Source organism: Heteronotia binoei, chromosome 6 (genome assembly GCF_032191835.1).
Source record: "Heteronotia binoei isolate CCM8104 ecotype False Entrance Well chromosome 6, APGP_CSIRO_Hbin_v1, whole genome shotgun sequence".
NCBI lineage: Eukaryota > Metazoa > Chordata > Lepidosauria > Squamata > Gekkonidae > Heteronotia > Heteronotia binoei.
Window position 1 is genome coordinate 132,078,103 of NC_083228.1, and position 15,011 is coordinate 132,093,113.

At 46.5% G+C, this 15,011-nt stretch overlaps 1 protein-coding gene across 1 annotated transcript in view; it reads right to left on the minus strand.

The window, feature by feature from the left end:
• The window catches only part of LOC132574271 (methylcrotonoyl-CoA carboxylase subunit alpha, mitochondrial-like), a 46,275-nt gene extending 31,768 nt beyond the window's left edge, over nucleotides 1–14,507 (minus strand). The window contains exons 1-6 of the mRNA XM_060242626.1: nucleotides 14,405–14,507; nucleotides 12,059–12,105; nucleotides 9,043–9,182; nucleotides 6,110–6,205; nucleotides 2,515–2,636; nucleotides 578–725 (exon numbers count right to left, since the gene is read on the minus strand). Of these exons, the coding sequence (XP_060098609.1) occupies nucleotides 578–725; nucleotides 2,515–2,636; nucleotides 6,110–6,205; nucleotides 9,043–9,182; nucleotides 12,059–12,105; nucleotides 14,405–14,472 (621 nt within the window). The 5' untranslated portion in view covers nucleotides 14,473–14,507. The remainder of the gene's footprint in view (nucleotides 1–577; nucleotides 726–2,514; nucleotides 2,637–6,109; nucleotides 6,206–9,042; nucleotides 9,183–12,058; nucleotides 12,106–14,404) is intronic.
• Between the last annotated feature and the right edge of the window lie 504 nt (nucleotides 14,508–15,011).

Here is a 15,011-nt window from a genome sequence, read left to right on the forward strand (position 1 = left end):
CTACTCTGTGAACGACTGGCTTTGTTCTGTGGCATTAAAGTTGCGAACAACTAAATAAATTAGTTTGCTCTGGGGCCACTCTTCCTGAACTAAGACAAAAATGTGTGAGCCAGGGGCAAAGCTAGCTCACACTAACTCAGCTTAGAGGGAACACTGACCCAGACCCAACTCTTTAAAAATTGTTAACGTTTCGATTTGGTCCTCAGTGAGAAAGGCAGATTCTAAAAGAATACCTAGCAGCTGCAACCTCATGCTACCCCACTAGGTGGCATATTCTCAATAAGCTGGGGGAGGCAAAGTGAGTTGGAGTTGACGAAAAGCAAGAGGTCACGTTTGCTGCCCTGTTCTAAAAAGCAGGATGGAGGGATGTGTGCCTGAGCAGAAGACCACGATGAACAGTTACAGGAATCTTAAATAATATTGAGGAGAATGACAAAAAGAAGCCATGGTTCCAGAGGTCGCGCTGGCACAGCAATCATTACATGATGTTCTAAGATTGTGGCAGCGGATCTTTCGGCAGCACTATTTCTACGTGAAAACGTAAAATCAGCAAGGAATATGTTCCTGTGCCCCTTACCTTTCCTCCACCACCACGAACTGCTTTGATCATTACGGGATACCCTATTCTTCTGGCATGTTCCTTCAAGCAGGTGTCGGACTGGTCTTCCCCGTGATAACCTTCCACGACCGGAACCCCAGCGGCAGCCATGATGGCCTTGGAAGTGCTTCAAAAGAAGGTGGCATGAGACTCAACAGCACTGCAAGGGGGACATTCTTATCCTTTTTTTTATCTCATCCGACAAAAAGCTGCGCTTTATTTCGCCCTGACAATCTACAGACCCACTACAAATGTTATGAATTCCTGAAGCAGAAACCACTTCCCCAGGCCTGCTTCCTAGGCATTAATTCTGCTTTCTAGGCATTGTGTGTGACCATTGTAGCGCTGTTCTACTTTTTAACATTGTCATGTTTTGGTAACATTTAACAAAGGAGTGCACAGTTTCAGAGGGTAGCCCGGCTGGCCTTCAGAAATCTGAAGCAGTGAGCAGTGACTCACAAAAGCCCATACCTCACCATAAATTTTGTAAGTCTTTAGCTGTCAAGAATCAGATCTTGCCATGAATGTTTCAATGCCACGAATAGTCTATTGATGCTGTGCAACTGTAACTCATGGTCCGTTTTGACTGTGTGAAATGTATGAAACCATTCTTCCCTGGACAACAAAACCTGCTCAGACAGCTTGCATTCCTTCCCAGTCTGTGAAGGCCACCTGTTATCTGTTGTACCAGCGTCCCCCAAGATTTGTTTTTAGAAAACTGCCTGGGAAGGGGCTTTGCTCCTCTCCTGGGAAAATACTTTGAACCTTGATTCCCGCTTCGCAAACCCGCCAAAACGTGCTTATGTAGTGACAGTTGAGGCGGGGGTGTCAAACATGTGGCCCAGGGGCCGAATCAGGCCCCCAGAAGGCTCCTGTCAGGCTCCCAAGCAACTGTCATCTGCTTCCTCCTCCCTCTCTCTTGCTTCCTTCCGCATAACAGCTTGCTTTGCCAGGCTTGCTCAATTGCACAGGAGCTTACAGAGCAAAGCCTCTATTTTCTCCATTGGTTGAGGCTCCTCCCCCTCAGTCCCCTGGGGAGGAAGAAAAGAGCCAGAGCTCCCTTTGTCCAGTTCCCTGGATCCCAAGGGAGAAATATATAGAAAGACCTTTAAGACCAACAAGTGCTAATGTTTTAAGCGTACTTTATTTTAAGGTGTTTTTTTAAAAAACTCTTCAGTCATGTTTGTCTGTGTCCGTTATAAAGTTTATATCTCTGCTACCTAATCTTAAATAGGTATGCGCATGGCCCGGCCTGACACAGCCCAGCCCTCATAATAAATTGAATTTGACACCCCTGGGCTAAGGTGATAGTATCATTGTATGGCCCGGCCTTCCAGGGTCAGTTCTTCCACAAAGTATCTGGACTGTAACATGTCTCAGTAATTTGATTTACATCATAAACGTGTGCTTATTGAAAACTGTGCAGCACTACATTAACGCGCTACCAGACTCTTGCCTTTTTTCTATATCTTTTGATGGTTGTTGTGTTTTGAATTGCTTTTAAAATGTTGCTTGCTGTCGTTTTTTATCAATTTTTACGCAGCGCATCTTACTGCCTATTTTAATCGTATACGTGTTCTTCTTTTAACCCATGTCAGGAATTTGCTGGTAAGAAGAAGCGTAAGTACGGCGGTGGAAAGCACTATCAAGTCACAGCTGACTTCTGTAGGGTTTTCAGGGCAGGAGATGTTCAGAGGTGGTTGGCCATTGCCTGCCTCTGCATCATGACCTTGGTATTTCTTGGAGGTCTCCCATCCAAATACTAGCCAGGGCCATCACTGCTTCGCTTCTGACGAGATCAGGCTTAAAGCTACACTAAATAAAATATATACATATACAAGGGAGGAGGTCAAAGCCACAGTCAGATACAGACATGTATCAAGAGTCCCATATAACCATGAAGCAAAATCAAGTACCTCTTAATGCCCATGTCTCTAATGGCAGATGAAGGTGGGCCTATAAAGATGATTCCTTCTTGACTGCAGAGTTCTGCAAACTCTGTGTTTTCAGACAGGAAGCCGTAGCCTGGATGAATCGCCTAGAACAGGAAGTACCAATAACATATCGTATGAGACTTGACTGCTGTACTATGCTCCACTTGGGGCTGCCATCGGAGACTGTTCAGAAGCCCAAATATAGCAACTGTCCAACGGACCTGGCTCACCAGACACACATTACACTGGTTCCCCACAGTCTACACTCAATTCTAAGAGAGAAGAAGAAGAAGACTGCAGATTTATACCCCGCCCTTCTCTCTGAATCAGAGACTCAGAGCGGCTTACAATCTCCTATATCTTCTCCCCCCACAGCATACACCCTGTGAGGTGGGTGGGGTTGAGAGGGATCTCACAGCAGCTGCCCTTTCAAGGACAACCTCTGCCAAAGCTATAGCTGACCCAAGGCCATTCCTGCAGCTGCAAATGGAGGAGTGGGGAATCAAACCCGGTTCTCCCAGATAAGCCTGCACACTTATCCACTGCACCAAACTGGCTCTCATCTATGTACTCCAATATGGGAAACATGCTGTTGATGGTGTTGGGACTAATCCCATTGATGGTATTTGACTCACACTGTGCAATCCGCCTCAATTCTCAGTGAGAAAAGTGGACTGTAAGTAACATATCTAACTAATAAAGAAAAATCTAACTAATAAAGAAAAAGACTCTCTTATCTCGTGAACATTTATAATGCAATCCTAAACAGAGCTGGACGCTTCTGAGCCCAATGACATTAATTCTGCTTAGGACTGAACCGATAGTTCCTCTGAAAGTGGGAGGAACAGAGAAATAGGAATGACAGCTCTGAGCTACCCTGGGATGTGATGGGGGTTCAGACTGACCTGCACTAACACATAGGGTCATTTTGATATGCAAAGATACCTGGAGAGCTAGATTAAAAGTTCAGCAGCACCTTAGAGACCAGCAAGATTTTTGGGGTATAAGCTTTTCTGAGTCATTGGAGAGCTCTGAATCAGGTGCCTGAGTTTATCCAGTGTGCAGACAGCTCTACAGCCGTAAGGGGACCCATCTAGGCCCCAACATGTTTCTTTAAAATACTCGCATGCTGCATTCTCTCAGCCGAACTGGCCCTTAAAATAGTACACAAAATAAAAGCAACTGCAAATACAGGTCAAGTTTAATTTGTAAAAAAAAAAAAAAAAGGATTCTGAACACCCAAAATCGTTACACAGCAGGGTGGGCAAAAATCAACTGCAGTGTTGAAGCCAAAACAAAACACAGCATCGTAGGCCAGATAGGCAGGCTTTAATTTTTAAAAACAACAACCATCATTTTCAGCTGCCAATGGAAGGAGAACAGGGAGGGAGTCTGGCGGTTCTCGTGTAGAAATTAATTAAGGTACATTTAAGCCACTGGGGAGAAAAACCAGGATGTGAAACAGCATCTCTCCTATTGATTTAAGTGCACAGGAGAAAAATATGGGCAGAGGTACTCTAAGTTGGACAAGCTCTTTAAGTTCTGCTTTGCAGGAAATCCAAAAGAACACCTGGGACTCTCCAAGATAATGAAAAGGAAAATGCAAGTCTTTGTGGTGGTTGACATGCCCTGCAAGGCTTGGATGCAATACTTTGCTTCATTTCCAAGGTCCTCAGACCTCCCTGCTTATGGCAGGAGACTTCCTGCCGATCCTCTCCTCTGCCTGCCATGGCTCCGAACAGCGGCAGAAGAAAACTAAAGAAAAAAAACACTGCAGCCTCTACACTAGCAAGTCACTTCAAGGTATGACCTGGAAGTGACAACAGGTAGCTCTAGGAATCCCTGGAAGTTCTATGGTAAACCACAAAGTTTAAGGCAATTCCTAGAGTTACCCATTGACCCTTCCAGGCTGTAACTGGAAGTGATGTAGTGATGTCAGTGATGTCACCAAAGTCACATGCCCTCCACGTCCCTGCTTCCAACCCTCCTGTTGGTTGCCAGGCTTTGCCTGGCAACAATACTCATTCCCCGTCTTCAGGATGCCTCATCAGCTGGAGTGGTATAAAACTCTTCACGCAGCAGTTAAAGTTACCTCTAAGAACTGGCCCAACAGAAATTGATGTTGAAAGACTTCCAGCTGTCATTTATTCTAAAAATATACAAGCATACCAAGGTGTCACACAGCAGGAGACCAGGAACGGCCTTCTACTACTGCCACCACTCTGGTGAGGGTCTGTATGGGAGAGCCCAGGGCATCCAGCAACCCCTATATCTTCTTTTTTTAGCAAAACTTTTGAACTAGTGACCGAGGAGATGCGAGGACCCAGGCAACAACAACAGTTTATTTACAGTGCTAAAATAATAAGTGGGTAATCTGAGTTCGATCCCAGCAGAAGCTGGGTTCAGGTAGCCGGCTCCAGGTTGATTCAGCCTTCCATCCTTCCAAGGTTGGTAAAATGAGTACCCAGCTTGCTGGGGGGAAAGTGTAGATGACTGGGGAAGGCAATGGCAAACCACCCTGTAAAAAGTCTGCTGTGAAAACGTTGTGATGCGACGTCACCCCAGAGTCGGAAACAACTGGTGCTTGCACAGAGGACTACCTTTACCTTTTTAATAAAAACTTTTAGTGCAACAGTGAAATATATATACAGTAAGGAAAAAAGGAAAGGTCCCCTGTGCAAGCACCAGTCGTTTTTGACTCTGGGGTGACGTTGCTTTCAAGGCAGATTTTTTACGGGGTGGTTTGCCATTGCCTTCCCCAGTCATCTACACTTTCCCCCCAGCAAGCTGGGTACTCATTTTGCCGACCTCGGAAGGATGGAAGAACATAAGAGAAACCATGTTGGATCAGGCCAATGGCCCATCCAGTCCAACACTCTGTCACACAGTGGCCAAAATATACACACACACACACACACACACACACACAGTGGCTAATAGCCACTGATGGACCTCTGCTCCATATTTTTATCCAATCCCCTCTTGAAGCTGGCTATGCTTGCGGCCGCCACCACCTCCTGTGGCAGTGAATTCCACATGTTAATCACCCTTCGGGTGAAGAAGTATCTCCTTTTATCCGTTCTAAGGCTGAGTCAACCTTGAGCTGGCTACCTGAACCAGCTTCCGCTGGGATCGAACTCAGGTCGTGAGCAGAGCTTAGGATTGCAGTACTGCAGCCTTAACACTCTGCGCCACAGGGCTCTTATATACCGTAAAGGTTGGTGCAAAACAAAAAGAAAAGCCCTAACGCGACTTGCTAAACGTTCCCTTCCCTCATACCAAAATCTCACCCTTTGGGTAAGGGATCTCTCCTGCTGCCTTCTCTCTTGCAGCCTTTGCCAGACAGAACAAACCTCCTTCCCAGCCAGGCCTATTTATGCTTTCCTTCCAGGTCCCACTCCTCTTGGGCTAGCTTTTCCCTCCAAAACCTCTTCACTCAATGAGGGGGGCAGAAGGGATCCTGGGAGATGTAGGCCCCTGTATCTACTCCCAGGCAAGTTTCTCCCTGCCCTCTAGGCTCCAGTAGGCCTCCGATCATGACACAAGGGTAGGTGGGAAATGAAGTTAACATCTGTACCTGGGCAGCTGACTTCTTGGCCACTTGCATTATCTTCTCCATAGCCAAATAACTCTGTTGGGAAGGCGCAGGGCCGATGGCGTATGCTTCATCTGCCTGCAGTGAGAGGAAAAGGCATCTTTAAGCTTCACAGGAGGCACTGCAAACAGAGAACGCACTATTTTTCAAACAGAAATGTTTTGTGATCACAGAAATTATCAGAATGGTTGAATTGGTTGCAGTCCAAGGTTTGGATCTTATGAACGAGTTCCATCATGCTGGTCTCTGTTGCAGAGCCCTCTGCCTCTAGCGCTTTCATTTGCACACACTGAAAATTACTCATCTCGCACAAAAGGACATTTTAGAGGAAAAGCAAGCTCCACTGCAGACATTATTCAATGTGCACCAACCTCGTTCATAGGAACCAGGGCAGTGTACTCTGGAATTTTCTGTAAGACACTATGAATCTTTTTTATATGTAAACACAATTTTATTGATAACATATGGTAACCATATCCATTAATACCTTCTTTTTATCTATCCCGTATGCTATTTTCTAGTCCCCCCCTCCCCGTTACTTGACTCCCGCCGAAGTTATATACTTAAAATACTAACATTTAAAGGTACCCTTAAAGCATAAGAACCTATATTCATATTCTACTTTTTTCTAGTATTATCATTATCAAAAAATTGTCCAATATCCTTTTGTATTCCATTCTTCTTCTACATAACATCTAAACTTTTCCCACTCCTTTTCATACACTTCCAAATCATAGTCTCTTAAGATTCTTGTTAGTTTGTCCATCTCACTCCATGGTATAACTTTTACAATCCAATCCCATTTTTCTGGTATTTTTTCTTGCTTCCATAACTGCACATACAATGTCCTAGCCGCTGAAAGCAAGTACCAGATCAAAGTTCTATCTCCTTTTGGAAATTTTTTCATTTGTGATCCCAATAAAAAAGTCTCTGCTACTTTCTTGAATCCATATCCCAAGATCTTTGAAATTTCTTGTTGAATCATCTGCCAATACTTTTTCGCTCTTTCACAAGTCCACCACATATGGTAAAAAGAGCTTTCATGTCTTCTACATTTGACACTATGAATCTTTTTATAGGAAAGAGTGGCACGGAAATTCCTGGAATCACAAACCCCCAGTGACACCTGTTTCACGCCCAGAAGATGGCCACACAAAAAAAAACCCCTCCTAGGGTCAGGCAGCCTGGAGAAAAACTAATGCCTGACCCCCAAAATGGCATGTAAGAAAGGGTCATGAGATCTAAGCAGTGACACAACCCTTTCTACCCTATTATTATTAGTTTATTTATATTCCGCCCATTCCCCCATGGGGCTCAGAGCAGAGTACATCATAAATAATAAAATCACAATAACATTACAATAAAAACCAATTACAATTACAATATTCAGTAACAGTACAACAGGATGGTCCAGCAAGGTATAATAAGATGGTATAGCAGGACGGTACAGCAGATCAGCACAGCAGGATAGTACAGTAGGGGAGGCCAACCGGTCTAATGGATAGATACCCGCCGTCTCATCCAAAAGCCTGGTGGAACAGCTCCGTTTTACAGGCCCTAACAAGCCAGCTAGGGCCTGGATCTCCATAGGGAGCTGATTCCACCAGGTTGGGGCCAGGAATGAAAAGGTCCTGGCCCTGGTAGAAGCAAGATGGGCATTTCTTGAGCCGGGGATGGTCACCCTATCCTGGGAGGCCAAATGAAGTGACCTCTGGGCATATATAGGAAGAGACGGTCCCTAAATAGATAAGACACAGCAGAGCATGCTGAGCAAAGTTTACTCTCTATTCTGGCCCAGGCTAGCCCAATTTTGCCCAACCTTGAAAGCTAAGCAGGGTCAGCCCTGGTTAGTATTTGGATGGGAGACCATGACGGTGGTCCATGGTCATGATGTAGAGTCAGGCAACAGCAAACCACCTCTGAATGTCTCTTGCCTTGACAGCCCTACAGGGTTGCCATGAATCTCCTGTGATTTGACAACACTTAAAAAGGTCTGGCTGCTGGAAGGGAGTTCCTAGGCCCTAAAAAGGTCTGGCTGCTGGAAGGGAGTTCCTAGTGCAGAAGGCTGCATAGCTGATGGCAGCCAGAAGAAGAGGCGAAAAAGAGATTGGATGTATACCCCACCCTTCGCTGGGAGTCTCAGAGCAGCTTCCAATCTCCTTCGCTTCCTCCCTACATCAGACACCCTGTAAGGCTGAGAGAGCTCTGAGAGAAATGGTTCTTGAGAGAAAGCTCTTTTAAGAACTGTGACTGAACCAAGCTCACTTAGCAGGTGCATGTGGAGGAGTGGGGAATCAGCTGTGTAATTAGGTATAAAACTATGTATTAATTCCCAGCATCTGCAAGATGCTGGCAGAAAGATGATGAAGATATTGGATTTATATCCTGCCTTACACTCTGAATCTCAGAGCGGTCACAATCTCCTTTACCTTCCCACGCCCCACAATAGACACCCTGAGAGGTGGGTGGGGCTGAGAGAGCTCTCCCAGAAGCTGCCCTTTCAAGGACAACTCCTGCGAGAGCTAAGGCTGACCCAAGGCTATTCCAGCAGCTGCAAATGCAGGAGTGGAGAATCAAACCTAGTTCTCACAGATAAGAGTCTGCGTACTTAACCACTACACCAAACTGGCTCTCACCCTATAATCTGAGAACTACCAAAATGTTCATCTCCAGACACAGAAATCTTTGTTGCATTAACAACTCCTTTTTGCTTCTTCACAGTTCAGCTGTTCCTCCCTTAAAATACATCATCAGTTTGCAAAAATCAAACACTGTGCCTGCAGCTTCTGTGAAACAGAAAGTTAAATCAGGAACAATGGCACCTAAATTTGTGCAGCAGCGATGCCACGGCTTCACTCAGTTTTACAACAGTTTCTCCAGAGAAGCCCTGCAAAGGTTTGACGGAGATGTTCTACCATTGCAACGTGCATCGAATTCCTGTCAGCATCACTGTAGACCGCCACAGATTTCACCCCCAGCTTCTTGGCCGTTCGCATAACCCTGCATGCAATTTCGCCACGATTGGCAACCAGGATCTTCTCAATGGTGCTTTGTCCTGGTTTGGGGGGGGAGGAAAAAAAATAGGAAATACAACTCTGCAAAAGAAACAGGCCATGTCTAGAATGTCTAGGCATAATTTTATTTGATTATTTTAATCTGTTTTCCAAATAACAAACAGAAAGGATACACATGTGACATTTAAGTTTGCTGATCGCAATTCCAGGCATGTTGTTTAGCTAGGCTTGCCAGTCTCCATGTGAGGCCTGGAAATCTCCCAGAAATCCAATGGATCTCCAGACCACCAAGATCAGTTCTGCTGATCAATGAGGTCCTTTCTCTCTCCAAACCCTGCCCTCCCCAGGCTCCAACCCCAAACCTCCAGGAATTTCCCAACCCAGAACTGACAGCTCTACATTTGACATTTAAAGAGAAGGCAATGTTTTTCTAGGGAAGGAAGAGTTAGCTCTCTCATGCATGCACACGCCATTTTCCCTCCTGACAATAGATTCCCTGGGCTAAGTACTATTAGAAAAGATATACACAATTAGAATTTAGACTCATTGTGTATGTCTTTTCTAATAGTACTTAACCCAGGGAATCTATTGTCAGGAGGGAAAATGGCGTATGCATGCATGAGAGAGCTAACTCCTCCTTCCCTAGAAACATATTGCCTTCTCCTTAAATGTCAAATATAGAGCTGTCAGTTCTGGGTTGAGAAATTCCTGGAGGTTTGGGAAATCTAAAGAAGCAAGAAAATATTGGATGAAATTTTATGCCTGGTTAGACAACCAAGACTCTTAAGATTCTCTGGTGTGAACTTATTTTTTTCCTGTATTTTATACTATAAAATTTACTGGAATTGTTAAAATTACTAGATAATTTTAACAAAAGGCGTATACTATAAAATTTGAAAATGGATTATGTACAGTTGAGACAAAATAATAGGGGACAATTTATGTAAAGAAAATATTGCCGAATTAAGCTTTTTGAAAGTATTCTTATGCAAAATAATAGCAGAATATATTGTGCTTTCTATTTTCCTATTCCCCATCCCTGTCTTTTTCTGAAACTTTTTGAAAATTGAAAAGACATACACAATACAGGTACCAATCTTCTTCAGACAACAGCATTGTTAAACCTATTTTTAACTAGGGGAACAGCATATGGGAAAAAGAGTTCACACGCACTCAGCTGCTTAAGGCCAAACGACATGCTTTGAGGTCTAATTAACAGAATTTGCACGTCTCGCATATTAATTGGGCTTTATTTTCACTTAAAAGTTGATGCGTCATTGTAGACAGACCAACAGGTTTGTTTTTTAAGAGAGCGTTGAAGGTAATTAGAAAGGATCTATTTATTTATTACGCTTAATTAATCGCCTCATCCTGGCTGATGTCAGGTTCTGGCCGATGCACATCAGGAATACAAAGTACATACATTTAAAACAATAAAAACATTCAAACATCCAGGGCTTTTTTTGTAACAGGAATTCCTGTGCATATTAGGCCACACCCTCCTGATGTAGCCAATCCTCCTGGCGTTTACAATAGGTCCTGAACTAAGAGCCCTGTAAGCTCTTGGAGGATTGGCTACATCAAGGGTGTGTGGCCCAGGGGTGGAATTCTAGCAGAAGCTCCTTTGCATATTAGGCCACACCTCTCTGATGTAGCCAATCCTCCTGAAGCTTACAGTAGGCGCTGTTAAGAAGAGCCCTGTAAGCTCTTGGAGGATTGGCTACATCAGGGGTGTGTGACCTAATATGCAAAGGAGATCATGTTACAAAAAAAAGCCCTGCAAACATCTTATAAACTCCCCGATGGCAGCTTATTAATTTCTTCTGTTCCATCACATGGGGGAGAGGGGAGAGCTCAGAGGGGCAGGAAATGAGGTGAGGTGCCAACTCAGATACCATCACTGTCCATTATTCAAAAGCCTGGCGGAACATCTCCGCCTTACAAGCCCTGCGGAACTGCAGAAGTTGCTTTTGGGGGGGGGATTGCTTGAATCAAAGGGCATTCAAGCCTTTTTGCCACTATGAAACAGGTTTCTGTATTGTTTCAAACCCCCTGCAAAACTCATTCCACCAGAAGTGATGATAAAGCACAAGAAACCATCTCCCAAACCATTTCAACCATGTTAATGTTGATCATGAAACATCCACTCTTCTTCTCTGCCTATGGGAGGTGGGAAACGTTTAATGCAGGAAGCAGGAAGGTTGTCCAGGTTCAGTGCCGCAGGAGGAAAGAATAGGCTTTAAGCAACCCCACCTGGAAGCCAGGCCCATACCAAGCTACAACACTGCAGGTTGGCACAGCATGGTTGCTGCTGCCTTGCCAGATGAGCAGGAAGACGAATCCTCCACCCAGCAAGAGCTGCAGAGTTCCAGCCCAGGTCAGAATGATGCCCAGGTATGCTGGAATGATGGGACCTTTCACCTCACTATTCTGTCCCTTTTCAGGACTCTGGAATGGTATGAGGAAACCTGGAACAAATTAGGGTTGCCAGCTCTGGATTAGGACATTTCTGGAGAATGGAGGTGGAGCCTGGGGAGGGTGGGGCTTGGGGGAGGGGAGGGACCTCAGCTGAGTTACGTCATAGAGTCCCCCCTCCAAAGCAACTATTTCTTCCTGGGGAGCTGATCTTTGCAGTCTAGAAATCAGGCAGAGCTTGAAAATTCCATGTGCCTTGGAATGCCTGGGCACCCCAACAGCTTATGTCGACCTCCTATTTATCCTCACAACAGTCCTGTAAAGTAGGTTAGGCTGGAGTAAGTGACCAGCCCAAGGTCACCTAGCGAGCTTCCATGGCCACGTTGGGATTGGAACCCAGATCCTGCTCCAGCATCCAACCGTTGCACTACGCTGGTGTTCTAAAGCTATCAGAAGCGCTTAAAACAAGCTTCCTAGGAAGAAAGTAATTCAGACAAGTTACCTGTTGCAGAAGTATATTTTGTGGCTCTTGGAGTCCAAATCCATTTTCTGTGTTGGGGACAAACAGCAAAACACACAGGTACATTAAAGACTGATTCAACCAAGCTATTTCCTATCCCTAAACGGGAAGTTAGTAATCATTTCACAAGTTTAATTATGCAATTATAGTAGGATGGAAATGATAATAAAGGGGCAAAGCTAGAAAAAAATCAGGAATCAAACACTTTGATGCAAGGTCTATAAAATGCAATCCTGCCCCATCCCAGGTCCTCCACAATGAAATCAAAGTCCTCTCCATATGTTCAGAGATGGGCACCAGAATCCGCACTCAGCTCCAGCCATGCAACAAACTATTCCTGTGCTATACCTCTTTGCCACATTTCCCCACGCCCTCCCTCCAAGATGCTCACTCAGGGCTTATGTTGGGTGTTCCCCTCCTTCATTTTGTCCTCACAACAAGCCTGCAAGCTAGGTTAGGAGACAGAGTGACAGGCCCCAAATCACCTTTCCTGGCTAAGCAGGTATTTGAACCTCAGCCTCCCCAGCCTGAATCCAACAACCGAACCACTGCATTTGCCATGCAAAGAGGCATCCCCTTACAGCAATGTTTTGGGCGTCATGGAAGCAACTAGGGCCATGCAGCAGAGGCTGCACAGTTGGCCATTGCACTGCCTCTGAGCTATAGCAATCATTACTGCTTGAAGAACACTGTCCTGAGGGCACATTATTGAACAGTGTGCGATATCCCACTATGTGTGGCTGCAGCTACAAATCGGCCACCAAGTTGCCAGCTGGTGTGAAAGGTGAATGTGACACACCCCACTTTGGTTGGTTCCAGATTTCGGCAACCCAAATCCTACTGCACTGTTTATTGCCTGTCCAATCCTGTTGATTATATTGGTTTACTCTGCATAACCCACCTTGAGTCCCATGAGGAAGGTTGATGAAAAATAACAAGTCAGTACATAGCAAAAATAAAACTACATCCTTATCCTAACCGGCAGCTGTGATGAAGGCCAAGAGAGGAGCGAGGAAAGCCATCTGACAGCAATGCTGATTTTGTGACCTTAGGCTGATCATGAAAAGGAGGACAGGAAGGGCTGCATCAGTGTTTAGTTCTTGTAGCACTTTCTTACATGCCCAGGGAAATGCTGTTCACCGCTTTGGGGCCAGGAAACAATTTTCTGCAGGCCAGTTTGGCAAAGAAGAACAAGATATTGGATTTATATCCCGCCCTCCACTCTGAAGAGTCTCAGAGCCGCTCACAATCTCCTTTACCTTCCTCCTCCACAACAGACACCCTGTGAGGTGGGTGGGGCTGGAGAGGGCTCTCACAGCAGCTGCCCTTTCAAGGACAACCTCTGCCAGAGCTATGGCTGACCCAAGGCCATGTTAGCAGGTGCAAGTGGAGGAGTGGGGAATCAAACCCGGTTCTCCCAGATTAGAGTCCGCGCACTTAACCACTACACCAAACTGGCTCTCCAAAGGATCCTGAAGGTGTTTTTGCCATCTTCTGGGTGTGCAGCAGATGTCACAGGGTGGGTGTGAGGGGGCAACATTGTGCAGGGGTTGGACAAGATGTCCCTGAAGGTCTCTTCCAACTCCTATGGTTCTATCAGTATCCAGACCAGGGGCAGCCAAACTGCGGCTCGGGAGCCACATGTGGCTCTTTCATATATGCTGTGTAGCTCTTGAAGCCCCCACTACTACACAGAGAAGGCATTTGTTCTTCAGATCACTTCTCCAAGCCAAGCCAGCCAGCAGCGAGGAAAATGCATTTAAAGTTAAAGTTGCTTTCTTTCTGCCTCTCCCTCCTTCCTTCATCTATTTCCCTCCTTCCCTTGTGGCTCTCAAACATCTGACGTTCATGTCTCGTGGCTCTCAGACATCTGACATTTATTCTGTGCGGCTCTTACATTAAGCAAGTTTGGCCACCCCTGATCCAGGCCATTCAGATAGATTCAGGAGAGCCTGCACACAAAAGCTTATACCCCAAATAAAGTAAACTTGGTTGTTCTTCAAGTTGCCACTGGACTCAAAACAGCACCCACTATAACTCTGTTCACTCCCCACCGCCCACGGAGCTCAGGGAGACCTCGGAGGTCCTTCCCTTCTCCTGCCTCCTCCCCATCACGACCCCGTGAAGCAGACCGGACTGCTCCAAAGCGCTTTGCACACGCTCAGAGGCACCTTGGTGCAGCAGCTCTGGAAGGAAACCTCCTTCCCTTCCGGCCCTCCTTCTCCCTCGGGCGGCCTGAAAAAGACAGGGGAGGGAGAGGCCGCGGCAGCCCCCTCCAGGCCTCCCCTCCGCGCCCCGCGTTCCCACTCTGAGCCCCGCCGCACTCACGGGTCTTGCAGGCCCCGCAGGGCCCGGCGCCGCCAGTCGGCCGCCCGCACGAAGCCCGCCGCCGCCATGGCTGCAAGGGAGCTGGGAGGAGGCGGAGGAGGGAGGTTGGGCCGCAGCGCTTCTCCGGGCCTATCAGGCGGGCCTACGAGGAGGTCGGGCCACTGAGCGGAAGGCGGAGGCGCCGCGCTTGCCTGGGAGTAAAAAGGCGCAGGTCGTCCCCTGTGCAAGCACCGGTCGTCTCCGACTCTGGGGTGACGCCGCTTTCACGGCAGACTTTTTACGGGGTGGTTTGCTATTGCCTTCCCCAGTGCTCTACACTTCCCCCGCAGCAAGCTGGGGACTCATTTCACCGACTTTGGAAGGATGGAAGGTTGTCAACCTGGAATCAGCTACCTGAACCAGCTTCCGCTGGGATTGAACTCAGGTCATGAGCAGAGAACTCGTCCTGCAGCTTTGCCACGCTGCCTGGGAGTAAGCCCCGCTGAATACAAGGGAGCTTACTGCTAGGGTTGCCAAGTCCAATTCAGGAACTATTTGGGGGTGGAGCCAGGAGACTTTGGGGGCGGAGGGTGGAGCCAGGAGCAAGGGAGTTCTGGCGGTCACATTT